Here is a 21,087-nt window from a genome sequence, read left to right as displayed (position 1 = left end):
GATGCTTCAAACCTCAAAAGGCAAGAAGTGTTGAAGAAGAGGTATGGGGGTACCTAAAATTAGTTACGCAAAGGGCCTTTTAATATGTAGCTGTATAAGCATTGCTATACTAAGAATTGGGTACATGCAAACAACCCAAGGTAGAACAATGAGTTCTCTTACACGTGTAACGTCGGAACCTAAATGTACCACTGCTCATAGAGCATACTCTAATGTTATAAGCTATTATAAAATGTATAAACTACAATCTTTAAAAGTTGCTCTGCAGCAATCACGTAAAAGCCAGAGACTTTTCCTGGTGCCATTTATATTTTCCAACAAAAAGCTAAAAACGTTTTGAAATGGGGTAGGGGGTAGGGGAGGAATTGAGAGAGAAAAAAGGAACATCTTTTTTTCTCTCCATTTTTCTTAGAGATACTAGGCACAAAACATGGGGATTAAACTTGCAATAAAAAAAAAAAATACTATCATGAAGAGACATGGTTTTGACACATGCAAAACCATGGCATAAGAACTGGTTGCCTGACAGACTGCCTATCTCCAATAGTTCCTGCTAGTCCTATACAACTGGGCAAAGTGAGCACACTCCAGGTCCCTTCCATTAAACATTTCATCTTTTGAAATCCAGGAAGTGTGCCTTTTCTGTCATAGTGCCTGCCCTCTGGAACAGCATCTTCCAGAGATTCCTACAGCATCCACCCTGATGATGTTCAAGAAATCTCTGAAAACCTGGCTGTTCTCTCAGGCTTTGGGTTAGGATCCACGTTGAGCCCTGTGCAGAGGGTTTTTAACCTATTTTCCCATGTGTGGAAGGGCATTTTGTCACAAACTCACATTTGCCACCCAGACACAGTATGACCATCTCACTGAAAACAAGACCTGGAGCGACTGTCATACATATCAAGCAGATTTTTGTGTGGATGCCTCAAGGGTGGAGTATCCTGACTTAGCCCCAAAATCCTAGCCATGCTGTTGAATGAGTTCCTTTCATTTATTTTGAACACTCTGGCACAAAATCTGGTACAGTTAATCAGGGTTCTTATGTTTAATTTTAACAAGCCAAAAGTTCCAATAAGTACAATTAGCTTATCATTTTTGCCAAATGCTGAGCTTCCTGAAACATCTCATCAACTTGGGCTTTAGAATAGCAATCCTGAAGCTCTGCACCAAGGTATGTAAGTGTGCCATGACATCCCCTTCCTGTGCCTGGAATGGGAAGATTTTGGGATCCCTTGAGGGCATTAGAATGGATAAAGTGGGATCCTCTAGTACAGTGTTTTTCAACTTGGTAACTTTAACGTGTGTGGACTTCAACTCTGAGAATTCCCCAGCCAGCATCTTAAAGTCCACACATCTTTAAGTTGCCATGTTTGAAAAGACTGCTCTAGTGAAAGCATGGAGGGTTGCCCAAAACATCATTCTCCAGAAAGCAGTTCCCATTTCCAAATGCTGACTGAATAGATAACAAGGAGGCCAACAGGCCAGAAAGCAGACAAACTTTCCTGCCAGTTATTACATTTGTTTTATTTGGTTGATGCTGCCCAGAGTCACATTTGGTGAGATGGGCAGCTATATAAATTTATTTATTTATCAAATAAATAAATAAATAAATAAATAAATAAATAAATAAATAAATAAAAAAATAAGATCGGTAAATGGTCTCATATGATGTTTAATAACAGTCTTCTAAATAATTGGTTGCTGGGTTTTACAATTGTGTATGAGCTTTTCATGCTCTGCTTTTTTTTTACTGAAATATATCATCCTCATAAACTGCCTTGAACTCCATGAGGAAACACAGGGTATCATCCCCCACCACCAAATTAAAATATGAGATGTACAATTTTATTTTACTTTGCCTAAGGCTGAAGCATGCCACCCATTTTAATCGAAGTAAGAACACACCCCAGCATGCAAGAGGGTTTACAAAATTGGCAAAAGTGAGTTTGGGGGTAAAAGGATACAAAGTTTGGAAAAATCTTCTATACTCATGGCAAATGCCCAAAATTAGCCTTTCCCTGGCCTGGTATCTTTCAGCTGTATTACCGCTGCAGCTCCCAAATGTCCAGAGTTGGGTGCCTGGGAATTCTGGAAGCAGTCTCCCTATATCTGGAGGGCTCAGATTGGAGAAGGGTGCCTGAACTATATAAATGCTGTAAAAGTGTTTACAAAGAAAACACTGAGCTTGCTCTCTCCTGCTCCTTCCCCTGCCTGTGCTGTTAGGTAAAGTGTTTGATGCGCCTCTTGTGAGTCCTGCTTCCACAATGACATCACATGCCCACGTGGACTGCTTTGCACTGGGGCACTTTAGGCGAATGTAATCATATGATTACATAATTAACCCAGCTGTCTCATTAAGAAAATCAACTGAAATTCAGGGCATAATTAGTCATACAGCAATTAACATGCTGATGAGCAAAAATGATGACAATCCCTCAGGATGGGGAGGATGCTGGGACCACCCATGTCATTGCCAAAAAGAGAGCAATCCTATCCCAGCAGAAAGAGGAGATCTGTATAAAACTACTGCTTCTTGGATTGTTTCCCTGTTCCCTTAATCTAAAGGGATGAAGAGGAGGAAGAAAAACCCAACCAAAGACTCAAATAGCAGGCATCGTTCATACATTAATAAGACCTGCCTTCCAGTTAGGTTGCTGTCCAAAAAGACAGTTAAAACAGGCTGGGGCAACTGGGAGACCAATTCTGAATCGAAAACTCCAGTTCACATTTTACAGCCGAGCCAACAGCATTTAAAAGCAAGAATGAGCTGCACACAATGGTGATACATCAGGGAGAAAAACAGAGGGAGGTGGCAAAAAGTAGAACCAATGGTGAGGGTGGGTGGGTGGGAGAGAGAGAGAACGAAGAAGGGTCAGTTCTAGACAGGGAGGAAAGGGGACACATAAATACAGCACGAATTGGAACAGCAGAGAGAAGAGGGTTTTGGGGCCTTAGCTGAAGGAGCTGGTTTGTGGCAAGAAGAACCTGCTTCTTCTAACCTAGGAAGGTAGCTTATCCTGGGTTAGAGCATTGGCCAATCTGCCCAGCACTGTCTCTTCTAACTGGTAATGGCTCTATAGGTTTTTCTGCAAACAGAGAAGAGATCTTCCTATCATCAGTCACCCAACCGTGATAATTCCAGGTACTGAATATGGGGTCTTCTGCACACAAAGCATGTGCTGTTACCCACAGCCACCTAGATGTTGATGGACAGTCATGTGACTGAAGGTCATTCCATTCAAAACAAGTCCCTGCAGGCAGAAAAATAAGCATTTCAGAGAGAAGGGCTTTAGCTTATTCATTGCCTAATGCTCCCATTACTCAATGGGGAAATATAAGCTCTTCTTTTGCTGTTCAAAGTTGTGCCATCTATAAACAGTTGTGCTGTCTCATTTCTAGTTTCTGAGAACTTGGCTCAGGTCTACTAACGGGAAGGAGAGAGGAATTAATCACAATGGAAAATGCTTGAGTAAGGCCAGAAAGATCTATAACTATGTAAAGAATTCCAATGGCTCAAACAATCATTCAGAACTATGTCCTGCTGCCCCTCCTCACTGATGCCTGTTTGTCTGCCCTGAGTGAGCAAGCCATTATCAGGGGTGAGAAGATGAAGGTGTAAACCCTGATCACTTCTGGGAACTGATGAAGTCTAAGTTCCGAGAAACGGAGTACGTGCATCTTCCTTGTCTCAGCTTAACAACGCCTGGAATACAGCAGGTGAGAGCATTCCAAGGCCTCTTCTAGAAGACTGCACCACCCTACTGCTTTGGGCAACGACAGCGTTTCTCCCACAGAGACTTTCCATTGGCTGGTTGGACATTCTGGCACTCCCAAGCACACTAGGAGGCAGAACATGCTCTTTGGACTCTAGCAAATAGCCTATCTCCCTGTGCTAATGGAGTGAACTGGAAATTAAAAGACTGGAGTTTGCTCAGCAGAACCAGAAGGCTGTTTAAAATATCTTTCCCATGGATTTTCATTAAAGCAGAGCTATTTTATCAGGGTTTGTTTAAAAAATACCCCCTCCCCCATGTAAAATACTCATTTATACAGAAGCCTTCAAATTTCCAGTATCTACACTTAAACTGTGGATCTGCAGTTGCATCAGCAGGGCAAATACTGCGAGCCATCCCATAACCAACATAGCTGTAATATTTTTGCCTAACTGCAATACACGCTAGATGCACAAAGCTCTAATGCAACAAGGCTGGCTATCTCTATTTATCTTGCTAAATTCCAATTTGCCAAATGGTAACTCATTCATCTCCTGGTGTTGGATGGGGATGCGGGGGGGGAGGGGGGGCGCTGAATGCTAAAACAAAAGGACTTCATTATAGGCCTGTGTAACACTGACAACAGTCAGACAGACCGTTATGAAACATGAGCAGAACCACACAGGCAATTAATATTTTATACAGCTGGTAATGTGCTTCCGAAGAGCTGGCTCTAAAAATAATTCATTCTCTGCGCTTCGAATCCTTTCAGAGAGGTTGTATCTGCTTTTCCAAAACCAGGTCTTCAAGCAAAAGTGGCTCAACGCCTGCTTTCTTTCGAGAAATCTCTCTCCCACACAAGAACTAAGGAGGGGGGTAAGGCTGGGAAAGAAGAGATGGGGAAGAGAGTATCCTCAAGCAAGTCTTTTCAAATGCATAAATCAGCAGCACTAAGAGGCATAAAGGGGGTCTTAAGTGACCCTTTATTCTGCCCTCAGGAGTTCTCAACAATATCCATAACTATGGCAGGCTCACACACACACACACACACACAGACACACACAAAGACAATATAGCAAAGATAAGCAAAGGAATGCTCAACTAGAGCATTCTCGGGGATGATGCAGAGCAGAGGACAGGATATGTTGAGTTTAGACCTGGGACACCAGCTTTGGCCAACTCACAATTCCTCTGCTTTATTTACTTTACAGAACCATCATGAGGAAGAGGAGAGGCAGGCGTGGAAATACACAAATATTGCCATAATAAGCTCTTATACATTCTTCCACAAATGAAAATGCATCATAGACCAAGTAGCATAATTATACTGCGGCTTCTGAATATTCAAATGCCTCCTGATATAATTGATTCATTAATTATTTCCCAGAAAATTAATGAATCCACATTGCCCAGAGGGTCTTTTGTGAAGAAGTTGCACTCTCGCCACCTGGCAATGCCAGACTAGAGACAAAAGATTATCCATGATGGAGGAACTGCCAAATTCAAAGCTCTGCCAGGCTCATGGAGTTGAAGAATCAGAAGACGTCAGGGGCATTGCGTGTCGGCAGGCTTGGAGACTAAATGTTATATAACATATAATAAGCATTATGGCAAACTCTTAGGTTGGTATAATTTTCCCCTGAATTCCATGGAAAGGTTTCAGATCCTCTATCTTTTTTTGGCCTTATCACCATCAGGGCACTGATGGTGCAGCAACATTGAGGGTGGAGCGTTATTGTTTCTCTGAGATGGCTTGCCTAGGGTGGATCAAATTTTCCACCTCCTTGCCCATCAGTGAAAAGATACAAACTACACTGATTCCTCCCCTGGATGTCAGGATTGCAGCTCTACGTTTTTTAACCTACTAAAGACTACAGAACATTAATTTTGTTTTGTCCCATCCCTAGATCTGCTCCTTAGAACTGTTACTACTCTCAACAGAGTTCTTCTTTCTGGAATGGGAGCTAGTGAAGAATAATTATTTAATTGTAGAAGTTTTCTAAAACAGGAATGCTACAACTCTTTAAATCAGGAAACTCTTTGGTCAGAAATGCTGCCTGAAACGGACAAGTTTGTGGTGAATGGTATTCAAAACCATGCTTGCACAAAGCAAAAGGGAGGCCTTGAACTAAACTGAATCCATGACGAAATATGAGCATAGGTTTGCGAACCAATTAAAACTGGTGCTTTATATTTAATACATTTATATTATAACTGAACACAGGCAACTAGGAATGCAGGACAAGGACCAAATTATAATAGGGTCCTATCTACTGTCAAACAGACATTTTTCTTGGAGATGGTTTATCCTCAACAGTCACCTTTGTATCCTTGCAGTGATGGCTTTGTCAGAAAATAATAGCTCAAGGGGGTGAGGAAGAAAAAAATTATTAGGACAATAACAAAAGAAAAGTCAGATAAATAGTTGGGGATAAACAGAAACCACAAATCAGCTAAAAGTACCCCAAATCTGAGACTGGAGCTCTGGCCTCATGACTTACTAAAATGTATCATGCAAGTACCAAAAACAGGATAGAAGTGGTTTGTGCTACAGTTAAGGTGCTCAAAGTCTTAAAACTGGAAACATGGGCAACCTAATCTGGACCCCTTATTCCTTTTGCCACAATAGTTGGCAACAACTTGTGTTTATTAATGTGTTGCATTACTCGTTTATTTTATGAAATAACACATTGACATACTGCTAGATATGAAATGCTGCCTTACCAGCTCAGCAGAGTATCAGATGAATATAACACGGGAGGTCAATGGAACATTAATCACCCCAAGAAATGCTTGCCAGTTCACTGATTTACGTATTTATTTCAGTTAAGTATATCACATCATTGGCTCCTCAGGAGAGGAAAAAAACTTGAGGAATTTATATAATGTGCAAAATTACCCCTCCCCCCCCATCCCTTACTAGAGACATAAACATGCTCAGTCAGTCACTGGAACTCACCGCCACAGAATACACCACAAAAGTGCCAATCAATTTTTACAGCAATAACAATTTGTGGGGGCAGGGGGAATGATGAACATTAGACTTTTAAACATTTAAGAAATGGTACAATATCATTACATGTTAGAGCCTGGTATGCTTAAGAAATGTACCCAACTTCCTGTTCCAAACTGGTTTCCCAATAGGTGAATGGACTTTTTCTTCCCTTTATCACTATGGTCATTCCCACCCACAAATAAGGATAATAAATGTAATAATAACAAATGTTCCCTCCCAAAATGCTTGGATCTAGAGCAAAAGGAGAAAAAACAACTAAACATAGCCATAATGTCAACAACAGGATTACAGAAGCGTATCGTTAAAAACTCACTACTTTCCATTTCAACAAATATTCCCAGGATTCAGTTACTTATATAAGTGGTGTGTAAATACTCCCATGGAATCCATTCTAGCCTCTGAAAGCATATTTTGGCACCCATCCAGCATGCCTGTATCCCAGTGCTGCCAGGTATATGTATATGCTCAGGCTTTATGTTAAAACGTTCCTGGTTCAAACCCCACCACCTCTAAGGTAGGTTGGGAAAAGACTTAGTGTTTTGCTTGTTTTACTGATTTACTGTCAGAGACCAAGGAAAGACCCCAGTAACTGAAATTACTAGGCTACGGGGGCTGAAAAAGGTTGAGTTGGTTTAAGACAGCTTTTTATCATCCTAACTTTCTTAGAGGTCTACTTCTATAAAATCCAATCCACATAGGCCAGATTTTAAGTAGGATGATTACAGCAGAGTCTGGGCCTGTTCATATCTCTTGTGCACATATGCTCTAGTCAAATATTTTCCCCTCTACGAAGGCAGGATAGTACACTGGATAAGCACAGGCTAACCTATCCCACCAATTAGAAGGGCTGGATCCAGGCAAACCATGTCTGCCATGGCCATCTGCATTTTCAAACATTACTGTTCACTGGTGAACAGGTTATATACTATTAAACAATGAGAGAGAAAAACCATTCACAATAATATTTATTACTGGGTGCATTCCAACTAAAATCTATCAGTAAAAGGCACAGCAGAATACTCCAAATAGTGTTTCAATGCTTGCATTACAAATTCCTTTTATCTCTGATATGGATACAAGTGGAATTTACAAGGAGCAGCTATACTGAGTGGCCTAAGAACATCCCATACATGAAATATAAGTAGAAAAAGGGACAGGAGCCCGGAATTTAGAATGCTAGGAATAAAAGCCCAACACCCACAGGAATACATCTTGCTTTATAATTATAGTAAGCCACATCAGGGAATCAAGGCTCATTATTTCAAGATACATTTCCTAATCATGTCAATCTCAAGATTGGAGAGCAAGCTGGAAGGAGGCATATGAAAGTGTGCATTGTTAGATAAACTTTCCGGTGTCTTTTGTATCTTCAAAGGCTATGCAGCCATCCATACTCACAGTAGCTCCTAGAAAATGTCTGACCTTGAAAGAACTGAATATGAACAGAAAAACTGACAGAGTTAAAGAATCAGTTCTCTAATAACTCAGCTAGCTAGCATCCCCTGCTTCTCTCTCTCTCTCTCTCTTTTTTTATCACAAAGTGTTTCAGGCAAGGCAACAGTTGAGTAGAAACACCTCTTAAACATGCAGCCAACCACCAGGCAAAGGTGAAAATGTCCAATGGAACTTAAGCTATAAACATATTTACTTTTCAGAACAGGACAATAAGTCAGCATACCTGGAACATCAATTAATCTCTTGTAGACATTCAGGAACGCCGCCTCTGCTTCTTTGCTTCTTTTGCCTAATGCATCAATCTGGAAAAAAGAAGAGGAGAGGAGAGGAGAGGAGAGGAGAGGAGAGGAGAGGAGAGGAGAGGAGAGGAGAGGAGAGGAGAGGAGAGGAGAGGAGAGGAGAGGAGAGGAGAATGAGTCTTGGACCAGTTCCCAAATCATACACAAATGTATACTATGTAGCTGAATAAATGACTGCAAGAACATTACTGGTGCCAATGGTTCATTTCAAAATTAAAGTGAGGAACTGAGAGCTTCCAGTTGGAAGGCCTTTCATTTACTTGGTGCAAGCACCTAATTTTAGGATACCAATAAATCTTTCACTGCTATAGTTGACTCCTGTCATTAAGAGGAAACACAAAATAGGGGCAGTGGAAGGACCATCCAGAAAAAACTGCTTTAGAGAAGCTTCTGAAATGCCCAACACTAGGCATTTTACTTGGGCTAGAATACTGGAAAGACCAAAAATAACTTGGATTCCCAGTTCAACAAGCACATGGCTTAACTTATGCCATTCATGGCTGAATGCATTTTGCATTTCTAGGTATAAATGCAATCAACACTTGTTCTTCGCCATTCACATCCATCTTCATCTATAACAAGGCGATGTGCTCTCCAATTATTTTGGATTCTAACTCCTATAGGACCCCAGTCAGCAGGTCAACAATTTAAGTCAGCCCAACAATTCTGATGACAAACCATGATCATCAGACTCCTGCCTCCTCCAACTATCATTTGGTAATAGCTACCACTTCAGTCACCAAGGGACAGCTGCAGCAGCATGCCTTCAGCAGCCGTTTCCACGAGAAAGCCTAGAGCTACTGGCCATAGTGAAGATTTAATATGGGCACCCCAAACAATTGCTAGGAACTCCTGCAGCAGCTAGTCCTTGGGTTTTGGAATGCTACTATGAAAATCTACAGATGAGAAGTTTCTAACACTGAATTCCAGAGAAAACCTCTGGGGTACGTATATTTGTATTTCTGCATGGTTTGCAATCCTGTAAGGCCCCTTTTCTGAAAGGCAGTTTAAAGTTAAGTCAACAAGCTTTATGCACACTGATGGTGGACCACCACCAACAGGATCATTAGTATCATTATAGCCCTCAAACGCTTTAGGAAAGGGTGGCTTTTTTTTTTCCTTCTCAGGAAAAACAAAAGAAGATCTTTGCTGAATCTCTGAAAACCTAAAAATTTTCTATCACCATAAAGCTAAGACAAATGCCTCTTGGTGAGCTCACTTTTGTACTTCCAGCACCAGGCACTGAGAGGCACACTGCCTCTAATTGTTGCCATCATGTCTAGCAGTTATTAGTACTTTTATCTCTATAAATTTGTCTAATTTCCTTTTATACCCACCTAAATTGGAGGCTAACACTATCGTGTGGCAATGATTTCCATAACTCACGGTTTGACCAGGAGTGCCTAAACTGCAAACAACTGTAGCTGGGTATTCTATGAAGGATAAAGGGGTTATCAATCCAAAAGTAGTAAAACAGATAAAGACAACTTCCACATTAGAATTAAGAACCTGGAAGAGGCTATTTAGACTAATGAGTCCAGCCTCCTGCTTAGTGCACAAACCCAAACTAAAGCATCTTTGACCAACAGGATGTCTAGCCTTCATTTGAACAGATCCTCTTCACTAGGTAATTGGTTCCACTGTTGAACTGGTCTTACTGTTAGGAAGCCTTTTCTAACATTCAGCTGGAACATACCTTCCTCTAATTCAATTTCATTCGTTTGCGAAATTATTTTAAAAAATGCTAAAAAGCCTGAAGTCATCATTTCACCCATCTTTTTCAAACACCACCATGATACACCAAGAATAAAAGAAGCAACAAGATGTTATTAATGCCAAGCACCAACACGGCTTATAGTTTGGAATCAGGTTTGTCTCTCACTCCAGCCATTAACACATGAGCCTGAGAAGTGATACAGCCTAGCAGCTCCACGATAAACAATCCATGCTATAAAGCATGATATACCATTTACTTACTGGACAGGTACAATATCAGCTGTGCTGCAATCAATAAATGCACCTTTTTGCTTTTAATGCCAACAGCGAAACCTACATCATGGACTATTAGGCCACAGTGTGTGCTTTATTTATCTCAGGAATGAAAAGAAAAGAAAAAAAAGCAAAGAGAGAGCAGCTTTCTCCTGATTCAACTTTTCTGAATGAATTAGAAATGAACACCCAAAGACTGGCACTACTTTTCCAGCATTTTCAGGTTTTAAGAGCTAGATGAAACCTGCAAGTTGGGCAACACAACGGGAAATGCTCTTTCTTGTAAAGTGCCAACTGAGCCACTAATGCACATGAGAAATGGAACAGGTATCAAGGCTTGAGAAGGTCATTGGTGGCACATACCCTGAATGGAAAAAGAGCAGGAATAGAGCCACATCATTGGAAAATGAAACCTAACTGATATTTCCAACATGTCTATTTCAAAGGCACCTTGAGGAAGATCTCAGTTTTTCAAAGACTTGCAGTTCCAAAATACCATGATGGAGGGAAGCTACAAATAAGTCTGAAACTGAAGCAATAAATGTAAGGTATTTTGAAGATTTTGATTTAAAGGCTTGTAGCTTTGCAATGCCACAAAATATAGAGGCCACCAAAATACCCATATACATGACAATGCCATTTCCCAAACATAATGTGCCAGGGGCAAATGATAAGGTAGACTCATTTCTCTGTTACAGAAGGAAGAAAGGTATCTTCTCTAGAAAAGCCAAGCTTCTCTGCTGAACCTCCACCGTTTTCCAACTTATGGATTGGAAAGATGTAGCTTTCCATTCTATTTCAGAATATGAGTAACTTCCAACTGTTTCAATTTAGGAGCTGTTCAATACTTTAAAGAGGAACCATGCAACCTATTGTAACTTTGTCTGGCATTCCTTGAATTACCACAGAGTTGTCCGGCTAAGGTGAAGACTCTCTCAGCCTCAGATTAGCTTTACGCAGCATCATATCAATCATAGGCTGTTTCAAAAGAGACCTACAATTCCACTGATTATTTCTCACCCTACTCCATATGGCTAAAGGATCAATTCAGATTCATTTCTTAAGTCAAAGTGATCATCCACAAACGAATGTTCCTCCTCAATCTTCAGATTTTGCAATGATTTAATAAAATTATTTAATACTCTAAATGTGCAAATATGCATATACTGAAAAAATATTTTATATAATAAATAATTGTTATAATTAATAAAACAAACTACTATTTGACCTTGGGAATAGTTTATAATGAGAAAATTACAAGCCTTGGGGTAACTCTTTCACCTAAAAGGAGTTATATTCATGGACCCTTCTTTCATCACTCCCAGCCACTAAAAGGAGAAGAAATTTACAACTATAATGGGAACTATGTTTGCGACAGCAATGAACTCAGCTAGAAGGCAAATCACAACATGCAATTACAGCTGGTCCTAGGGGATCATTAAATGATATCAATTATCCTGTGGATCTATCAGATTTGCTCCAAGATTGATTGGGGTTTATCACAATGGCTGATGGAGACACTGTAATCAAAAGACTTCAAAACCTGGAGCCTAAATCAATGAAAGAAACTCTTTGGGATTTGGTTGTATGCCACTGACTTCCAGTGTTTGGTGCAGTTTGTAATCACTGAGCTCAGCAGTTGCTCCTCAGAACTGCCCCTTCTGCACAACCTGCATTGTTCCTGATTGTTGCACTACATTTAATCAACAGCAAATGCAGCTTTGTGGCTTGAAGAGGTTAAATTCTGGAGTGTTTGGCTGCTCTCCAGCCCCTCTACTCAAAATTGGGCTAATGCAACAGCACAAGAAGCGCCCAGACTGGCCATGATTAATAGACTGCCAAAGACAGTGCTTTCCACAAAACACACACTTCTCATTCCCTTGCTTCCATAGATCATGGACTTATCCTCAAAATATCTGACTGAAATTGAATTTGGCTTCTCTCTCAACCGTTCATTTCCTATGTTATGCAAGGTTATATCCTTTTTCTGCCTGAGCAGAATCAAACCAGCTGCAGCTCTTCAGAAGGAAAATGTGGTTCCAATTACAAAAGCTGGCTTAGATATTGAACCACAGTTCTGATGCTACTCTAATTGAGCCATCATGGAGCAAATGTAAAGTAACAAAATTGGATTAATTAGGTTTGCAAAGTTCAACACAAGGAATCTTGGCAATGGGGAGATGGGGAGTAGGTACTTAATAATGGAGGAAGCGCTACAAAACAGAACAAGATTAAGTTGTCTTAGTCCTGGAGCATCCTACAGTCAGTAACTTTTCTGGTTACACTGGTATATGTGTTAAAAAAGAACAATGCAACACAAAAGCTTACCTTTACTATGCAATCCAATCTGGTCAGATTTTTATAGGCAAAACTGTATACTCTATAATATCCAGAAACAGGACGAAGAAGGAATTCCCAGGCATTTAAAACACAATTTTAATCTTCTTTAGAATTTCACTGCTTCTCTGCTATTGTATGGTAGTCCTTAATGCTATTGTTGTTGCTGATGTTGATTATTAATCTTGCTTATGCTGTTTCTTATGTTGCTGTTAATACTGTTCTTTTTATTAATAAATTAATAATTGCTTTATTAAGTAAGTTCTACACCATCCAGGGAATTGCAGTTACTAGACTATATAAAAGTATACAAAATCATTAAAGTAAGGAACTGTTTTCATTAATGCTTAGTGCTATAACTAAGCTGTGCTGTAGGATTTCAGAAACTATTAAGTTTAGGGAGAGAAAGTTAGATAAACCAACCATTCTCATATCTCCTCTTGAAACATGTAGGAACGTCCAGATTACTCCTTCCACACATCTTAACCATCACTATCACAGAATCACTATATAGATCTATTTGTGAGAACAAATACATTTATTTTATTGTCCAGCATTCATCAATGAACAATGTAGGATTTTGTGACCCTCATCAACAATGTGAAAGGTACGTGCATCCTCTCTCCTGCACAGTGTTAATCATCCAATTCAACACCCCTTCCTGCTAAACTAATGGGTTTCGCCCATCAATGTTGCAATATTTTTAATGGAAACCTCCTTATTCAAAATAACAGGAGAATTTAGCCTGACATCCCCTTGCCTTGCCAAATGCAAACTCAAGAATGGTAGGCACTGCTAGTCACATTTTTTCAGAGTCTCTGCCCTCTGGCTAGCTCCAAATTAGCAACTCCTCTGTTGCTCTTGGATGGCCCTACCATGCCACATGAAAAGAATATTGATGACCTCAGGAAATCCTTACCCAGTTTTAAAAATAGCTGCTTCATGACATCACAAAGACAAGTTCAGACACTCCATTTCCTAATATTCACATTTCCTTAACAATAGTCAGTCTGGCCCAGATTTTTTTTTAAAGTCATGACCAGCTTATGTAAATGATTTTCTCATTAATAACTTTTCAAAACTGTGTCCCAGCACTGCTTAGAGGATTGAATTCCTTTTGAACTATGATAGTCCACAGCATGCAGTGTTTCTAGACCCAATATAAAGAACTGTTTTTAATAGTTATAGCTCTAGAAGGCATGGCATATTTATCTGAAAGCATGCCTTTTCCTAGTTGATCCTACATAAACCATAAGATCCTCTTCAGATACACTGCCCCACCATCCAGACACATAAACTAAGGGGATGTGGTATAGAATCTAGGACAAATCTGCACAATGTCTGAAGGGCTACAGGCAAAAACTCATCCTTCTTCCCTTTTGGAAGGCTGCAAGCAGAAACCTAGTGATTGCTGAAAGGGGGCAGGGGGTCTATTTGTGGTCTATTGTTGCTTTTGTTCTGTTCTGGGGTTTTAAGGATAAAAATGGAAGTGGGAGATCTCTGGGAAACTAGCCCATTCATTCCTTCTATTGAAATCCCTCAACTGCACTACAAAAAAAGCAGCCTAAAATAAAACATTGTGTGAGATGGGGTGGATTTTGGACCATATTTCAAGATGGAGAGGAATTAAGGATAGGAGAGGTGATTGCCTCCCATTTTCAACTTTAATTGGGGGAAGGGGGCAGACACAAGCAGAAAAGCCAGCCATATTGTTGCCAAAACTGAGTGGCATAATCTCAGGGTACAAGCAGATCTTGGGGCTATGGACTGCCCACCTTAGTGGTACTGGAAGTAAACCTTTTTGTAGCTGAGGGCTTCATTTTCCATTTTCTTGATATCTTCAATCTCAAAGGTCATAGGGGGCATAGCCAGTGACATGGTGATGTAACTGGAAGCTAGGCTGAATTTTTTTCAGGCTTTTGGGGTAGGTGATTTAAACTCAGAATGTTAGCAATATATCACTTTTCAACTTGTTTGGGCTTAACATTATACACTCAACTGTTGAAAAACAATAGTTTTCTTCCCTCATGAAATCTTGGCAGCACAATTTAAGGTACTTGGGGGAAGAGGGGCCTGAGGAAAGGGCCCTTTTGGTAATAATGCCAGTTATGGGATAACTTTTCAGAGAGGCTAATCTATGGTATTTTAAGACAGTTCCACAGCTTTTAGCACATAGCCCTTTGAAATAATAATCTCAGTCTCTCAACAATATATTAATTAGGTTCTAGTTTACTGTGTTCCTTTTTATTCTTGGTACACACAGTTCTATTTCTAACAAATTTAATTTTATTCTGCTCCAGCTCTCTGCTTTGAAGAGGCATTCTTTCCGAAATTAGCAAACGGCTTCAAAGATCAAGGCTATCTCAGTGATCTCACTGTCATCCCCAGATGACAATGCGTTCGCCCACCTTTCTTTCTCTTTCCTACACACAATGTTGGGAAGCTAGCAATAACTTCCTGTTCAGGCAGGTATTGAAAGGAACACGTATACCTCTCCCAAAATGTTGAGGCAGAATGAGTGAATGAATGTGTGTGTGTATATTTCTAGTTAATCTAAGATGAACCTCTTATTTAAAACAGAAATTATCTTCCTTTCAGGTAAATACCAGTAGCTCTGGGAGAATTTGTTAATGCGGCTATGATAAATTGCTCTTTAAACGGTTGTGCATTCTTAATACTTCTTGTATCCTGTATGCTTTTAATTTTCTTTAGGATACCTTGAGATCTCATGTTTGGGCTACTATCTGACTCCAGACCAATTCTGGGTGGCTCACAATATATATGCACAAACACAATATATACTTACACATAGAAAGAAAGAGGTGACCTAATCAGAAACAGAAGCAGTCAGAGCTATAGAATTCAGTCTAGCTTTGTACTGAATCAAGGTCTGTTGTTATAGAAGCAAACATGCCATTTCAAACAAGAGCTTATTCAGGATTGGTCAGTGTTAGCAGATATCTCAAGAGCAGGGCAATCTTCTAAATCCCTCACTAAAGAAACCTTGGATAATTTATATCTCTCACTGCATCACATTAGGATGCAAAGTTACAGTGTATTCAACAGCTGCCTGCAAGAGGTCAGATGTAAGAAATAGATCAGTGCTGCTTACACACGGGACACACAATACTCAGATCTTTTCACTTCTTCCCTACCTCCCTGAACAGCAGACCTTACTGCAGAACAGGAAACCTAAGACTCCAGATTTTTTTTGGCAACTCATTCAGCCTCATCACAGTCCAGCCACTGCTGCTGAATAATGATAGCATGTTGTTCTGCTGTTTTAAGGCAGGAAACACTTGAAAGGCTTTTCCACTGCTTATCCATACTTCCACTAAGGAATGCCAATATTCTCATGCGTGGGATGTCCAATGCCCTTTCCTGGGGAGGTTACCATTTGCTTCTAAGAGAGGTCACCCAAACTGGCCTCTTTAGAAAAGCATTCCTTCCTTCTTTTTAAACTCCTGGTTTTTGTGCATATTTTAACAGTGAGTTGGCTCACTGGATAAGTTTTAATTTTTTAACGTACTGCATGCTACTTTGTGAGTTTTAACACTGAAAGGTGATCTATATATAGAAAGAAGTGAATAACGAATGAGTGAATTAATTACATTGGCCTGGATCCAAAGAAACATGATGGAACCAATTGGTTCATTCCAATGACCCAGAGCCAATTACCCAGAGAAGGTGATAGCCTCTCCTTCATTGGATGCATTCAACCAGATAGCCATCTGTTAGGGATGCTTTAATTTGGATTCCTGAACTGAGCAGGAGGCTGGATTCAGTGGCCTAAATTGTCCCTTCCAACCCTATGATTCTGTGAAAAGAGATGACATATTTCCTTTTTACAATGAACTCCAGCATAGTACACTGTGCATATGAGACAGCAGTTCTATAAGAAAAAGTGCAAGTAAAGTTGTAGTACATACACTCTAGTGGGTCACAGAAGAAATGTTCTAGACCTGAGAGTCACTTTTATCACACTTTTATCACTTGCCTCTTTTCTCTATGTTGAAATTGCTCTTCTTACACAAGGGGTTACTGTATTCCACCAATAGAAAATGTACTGCAGTTTGGGAGAGAAGTAGTTGTGGATAGAAATGATGTCATTATATTGAAGCTTGTTTAATGTTTCTTCAAACTGCTGTCTGAACAGATAAATGTATTGCTGCAGGAGTAGGATGAGGAAAAATGCACTCCCTACCGGAGCAACTCCCTCCAAACTTTGAAGTTCCAGGAGTGGATCAAGGAGCCTGGGCCAAGGAATGTGGGCAGGCACATCAAGTAGAGGTGTCACATTTAAAGTTCAGACATCCCCAAGACTTCCACTGTCTTGATATTTCCTGTTTCAGCTATGAAACGCACAGCCATGACATCTTTTGAAAGCCTTCCTCAGCTTCAAAAGTCACGTGCCAAACTTGGAAAAGATTATTGCTTTTATGGTGGTAGAACATGCAGCCTCAGATTCAAATCCCTGGCATTTCCTATTTAACATCAACAGCAGGTGATGCGAAAGGAACTTCTCTGTCTGAGACACTGAAGAGTTTCTGCCAGTCAGAATAAACCAAGGATAGAAGAAATGTGCCTCTTCCAATGTTGCTGAACATGATTACTAGAACTACTGAGAGGCACAAATCACCATGACATGAAGGTCACAAGTTCTTCATGCCTTCATCTGAGGACATCTTCTCAGAAGCAAAAGCAAGTGGTCAGGCAATCCTACTAGTCTACACTAGGCATCTGTAGCCACTCCTTACTAGCCTGAGAACTTCCACTGAGGACTTTGATCTAGACTCTCTACTGCACCCAAACAATCCATGGGAATGGTACTGGTACTGACATTAATATCAGAATGTAGAGAGGCAGGTTCTTGTCCCGTTTTTGCTTGTCAAAAGGTTTTTAGGGGTCTTCCTGGACTCACAGCTCCTGCTCAATGAGCAGGTGGCAGTTGTGGCCAGGAAGGTTTTTGCCCAGTTTCATCTGGTGCACTAGTTGTGTCCTTTCTTATATCGGGGTGGGGAGGGGCTTCAGACAAGTCATTCATGGCCTGGTCACCTCATAACTTGACTACTGCAATGCACTCTACATGGGGCTGCCCTTGAAGACCACCCAGAAGCTTCAGTTGGCCCAGAATGCAGTGACGTGGGCAATGATGGGCATGCCTTGGTATGTTGATGTAACACCTCTGTTTCACAAGCTGCAGTGGTTGCCATTTTACTTCTGGGTGCGATTCAAGGTGCTGGTAACTACCTATAAAGATCTACATAGCATAGGGCCTGGTTACTTGAGGGATCGCCTGTCTCCCATAGTATCTGCCTGACTTGTTCAATCTGGCAGGGTTTGCACACTCAGGGTTCCACTAATTAAACAATGCCACTTATCAAGGCCCCAGAAGTATGCCTTCTCTGTAGCAGCGTCTGCCCTCTGAAATGAAGCCCCCCCCCCCCCCCCCGAGATTCCAACAGCTCCTACCCTACCTTGGTGCTGTTTTGAAGTGCCTCAAAGATGGCTCTTTGCCCAGGCCTTTGGAGAAGATGACTGATGCCTCTTTCCTTCCTTCCTTCCTTCCCTCCCTCTCCCCTCCCTTCTGGGTTTACTTTCTTTGCTTTCATTGTTCTTCTCTCTTGTGTTGTGTTTGTGTGTGTTTCCTACTGTTCTTTATTTTTAAATGTTTTAATGATTGTAAGCCACCAGAGTTATTGGGAGTCGGGTAGCATATAAATTTACAACATCATCATCATCATCACACCAACTGATTACATCTGAGGCAGGCAATAACTTTTTGGACATGAGACTTTAACACTAGTGGTGGGCAAAAAAAGAACAAGAGCCAAGAGGCACTACAGACTTTGCTTGCAAGGGAGAAAGCCTAAAATCTACTCAAGAGTAGCCCAGCATGCCTAGGGAACCTTGCAGCCACATTATGGTTGACAAGCAGGGCTAAGTTATGGCTGCTAACTGAATACATCTGGATAGCCTTGCAGCAAGAACAGGCTTAATGAGCACCAGCTGAGTAAGAGCACGCTAGCTACAACCTCTCATATAAAGTTGTATGTCTGAGAATAGCTCAATAGTAACTGAAACTGGTTATCCTTGTACTCTGCAGAGGGTATTCTGATTCACTGAGTCTTTGCTGCCTGAATTCTAACCTTTGTTCTCTTATCTTTGCCTTCTGGAGCTTTGCCTAGAATTAGAATGCTTTGGCTTCTGACTTCTGGACCAATTTACCAACTAATCTTCTGTATGTCTCCTTGGCCATGACTAACCCTTTTTGGAATTTGACCTTGGATTATGTGTGGACTTGGTAGAAGGCGGCTTTCTGCGCGCTTTTAAGGCATGCAGTTTGTAAAATCAATCCTAAACCTATTTGAGTGATCAGAACTAGAACATATGTTCTAATAGCTAGATGAGATGTGCAAAATTTGTCAATGTGGGAACAAAACGTTCTGTTTCCCTCTGAACCTCCTTCTGGTACATGCCATTGGGGGTGGGGGCAGCCTACCACTGGAATAGAACATTCCAGAGGGAAATAGAATGTTCTGTTCACAGATTCACAAATTTTGCACATTTCAGATATTTAACTATTCTTTAAATCACAGGATCTCAATCATTTTGGGCCAATGTAACATTCAATTTTTCTAAAAGGTGTCTTAGGTGTTGCTAAGGGTCGTGGCTAGTCAGAATATTTGGGGAGCATCCCTGTTTCCTGACTGTGTGTCTGCTCTGTTTTCTTTCTCTCAGCTTTCACATATATTATTTTGGGCCCCTAATGGTAATGGTGATATGTTGCAAAGTTCCATAGTGGCGACTGAATTTTGTGCTGCAAAATCTCATGGTTGTCATATCTTCACTCTCTGCTGCTTTTCAGTAGCCATCTGGAGCTTTGCAGCCTTGCAGGAATACTGTAGAGTGACAAATGTGTAAATGACAAAAAAAGTTGCCACATTTTCTGGGGTGCAATTTTAATTGAGCCAAAGAAAAAGTAATGACTAGTCATAATATTATGCTAATAACAGTAAAAGGAATGTCTCATGATAGGGAATCCCAAGCCCTGAAGAATCTTTCAGGCAATGTACTGTCCTGAAAAGAAATGGGAAGAAAGAGCTTACCTCGCCCTGGAAACTCTTCAATAGTGGAGCTACCTGTTTGCGTAAGTCCTGGAAGATAAAAGCAAACACATAGGTTAAGAAATGGGTCGTTAAAGAAAAATGGCTAAAAATGCAACTGCTTCAATATATTTGAAATGTTTTCATCAGCTATTCTTATCTCCTTTTTTCTACCAATTCTATCATATTAGCTGAAAGCTGATAACATTTTTAATCAAAACATTGCTATGAGCAAGGAATGTAGCAAAAATCCATTTTTAACCAGCTTATGAATCTCGCCTGATATACAATTATGATTGTCCCAGAGGAGGGGAATTAGTTAACAAAAGCCTGTAGTAATATTGGATAATCAATGAACTCCTTCAGTCTAACAACTCAACTGAAACAGAGCAGTGAATGACTAATGGAATGTAAAACATGTGAAGCCACATGGAAAGGGATCGAGCTAGACCCCTGTTTGAAGCACAGCCTTCTTCTGATGTGCCAGGGATTGGACATTATTTATTTAATATGCACGTAAATCTCAATATAAGAGAAATACACGGCATTAGCAATTTACTTGCTTACCAGTATATTTATCTTCAAAAATCAATTTTTGAGCAAGTCTTTAACACTCCTGTCCCAAAAGTTGGCATCATTGTATTTATTTAATTGCTAGAAGAGAAATTATAACTTGTCTTTCAAAAGATTTTTTTCAAAATAGGAAATAAAATATAAAGCCATCAAAAGGAATGGCAAGCATGGGGAGATTAAAAATGGCAGCCAGTAAAAGAAAATAAAATGATGTGATAATTATAAAACTGATCACGGATGGACTGATCCTTTAAAGTTTCTTAAAACCTAAGAATTTGCAAGGCAGCAGGTTCTATAATCTGGGGACTCTCACTAAAATGCATTGGTCAATGATGACATAATCAGTGGATTCTCTGGCTTGTATTTTAAAGAAATGATGCCTATTCTTGCTAAATGTTCCACGTATGATGGCAGCCAAAAGTGTCCTATCCTTTGGCACCTGAATAGCAATTAATTAAATTGGCAGTTGAGAAAACAGTGCCAGCCCTCACCTTGGACTCTGTAGGAAATCAATGATCACACATTATAGCTCTGTACCAAAAGGTACATAGCACTAGGGATGAGTAGCCAGGGCTGGTGTATTCCTTCTATCTATACCT

At 40.3% G+C, this 21,087-nt stretch overlaps 1 protein-coding gene across 2 annotated transcripts in view; it reads right to left on the bottom strand.

The window, feature by feature from the left end:
- The window catches only part of CUX1 (cut like homeobox 1), a 317,286-nt gene that overhangs the window by 164,346 nt on the left and 131,853 nt on the right, over positions 1-21,087 (bottom strand). For both annotated transcript variants that reach the window (XM_007421772.4, XM_007421774.4), the window contains exons 3-4: positions 19,919-19,966; positions 8,408-8,486 (exon numbers count right to left, since the gene is read on the bottom strand). In XM_007421772.4, the coding sequence (XP_007421834.1) occupies positions 8,408-8,486; positions 19,919-19,966 (127 nt within the window). The remainder of the gene's footprint in view (positions 1-8,407; positions 8,487-19,918; positions 19,967-21,087) is intronic.

This window comes from Python bivittatus, unplaced genomic scaffold (assembly GCF_059951505.1).
Source record: "Python bivittatus isolate LINGU-HERP-01145 unplaced genomic scaffold, Pbiv_v1 ctg000690_np1212, whole genome shotgun sequence".
Lineage (NCBI taxonomy): Eukaryota > Metazoa > Chordata > Lepidosauria > Squamata > Pythonidae > Python > Python bivittatus.
This window is presented reverse-complemented; position numbering and strand designations above follow the sequence as displayed.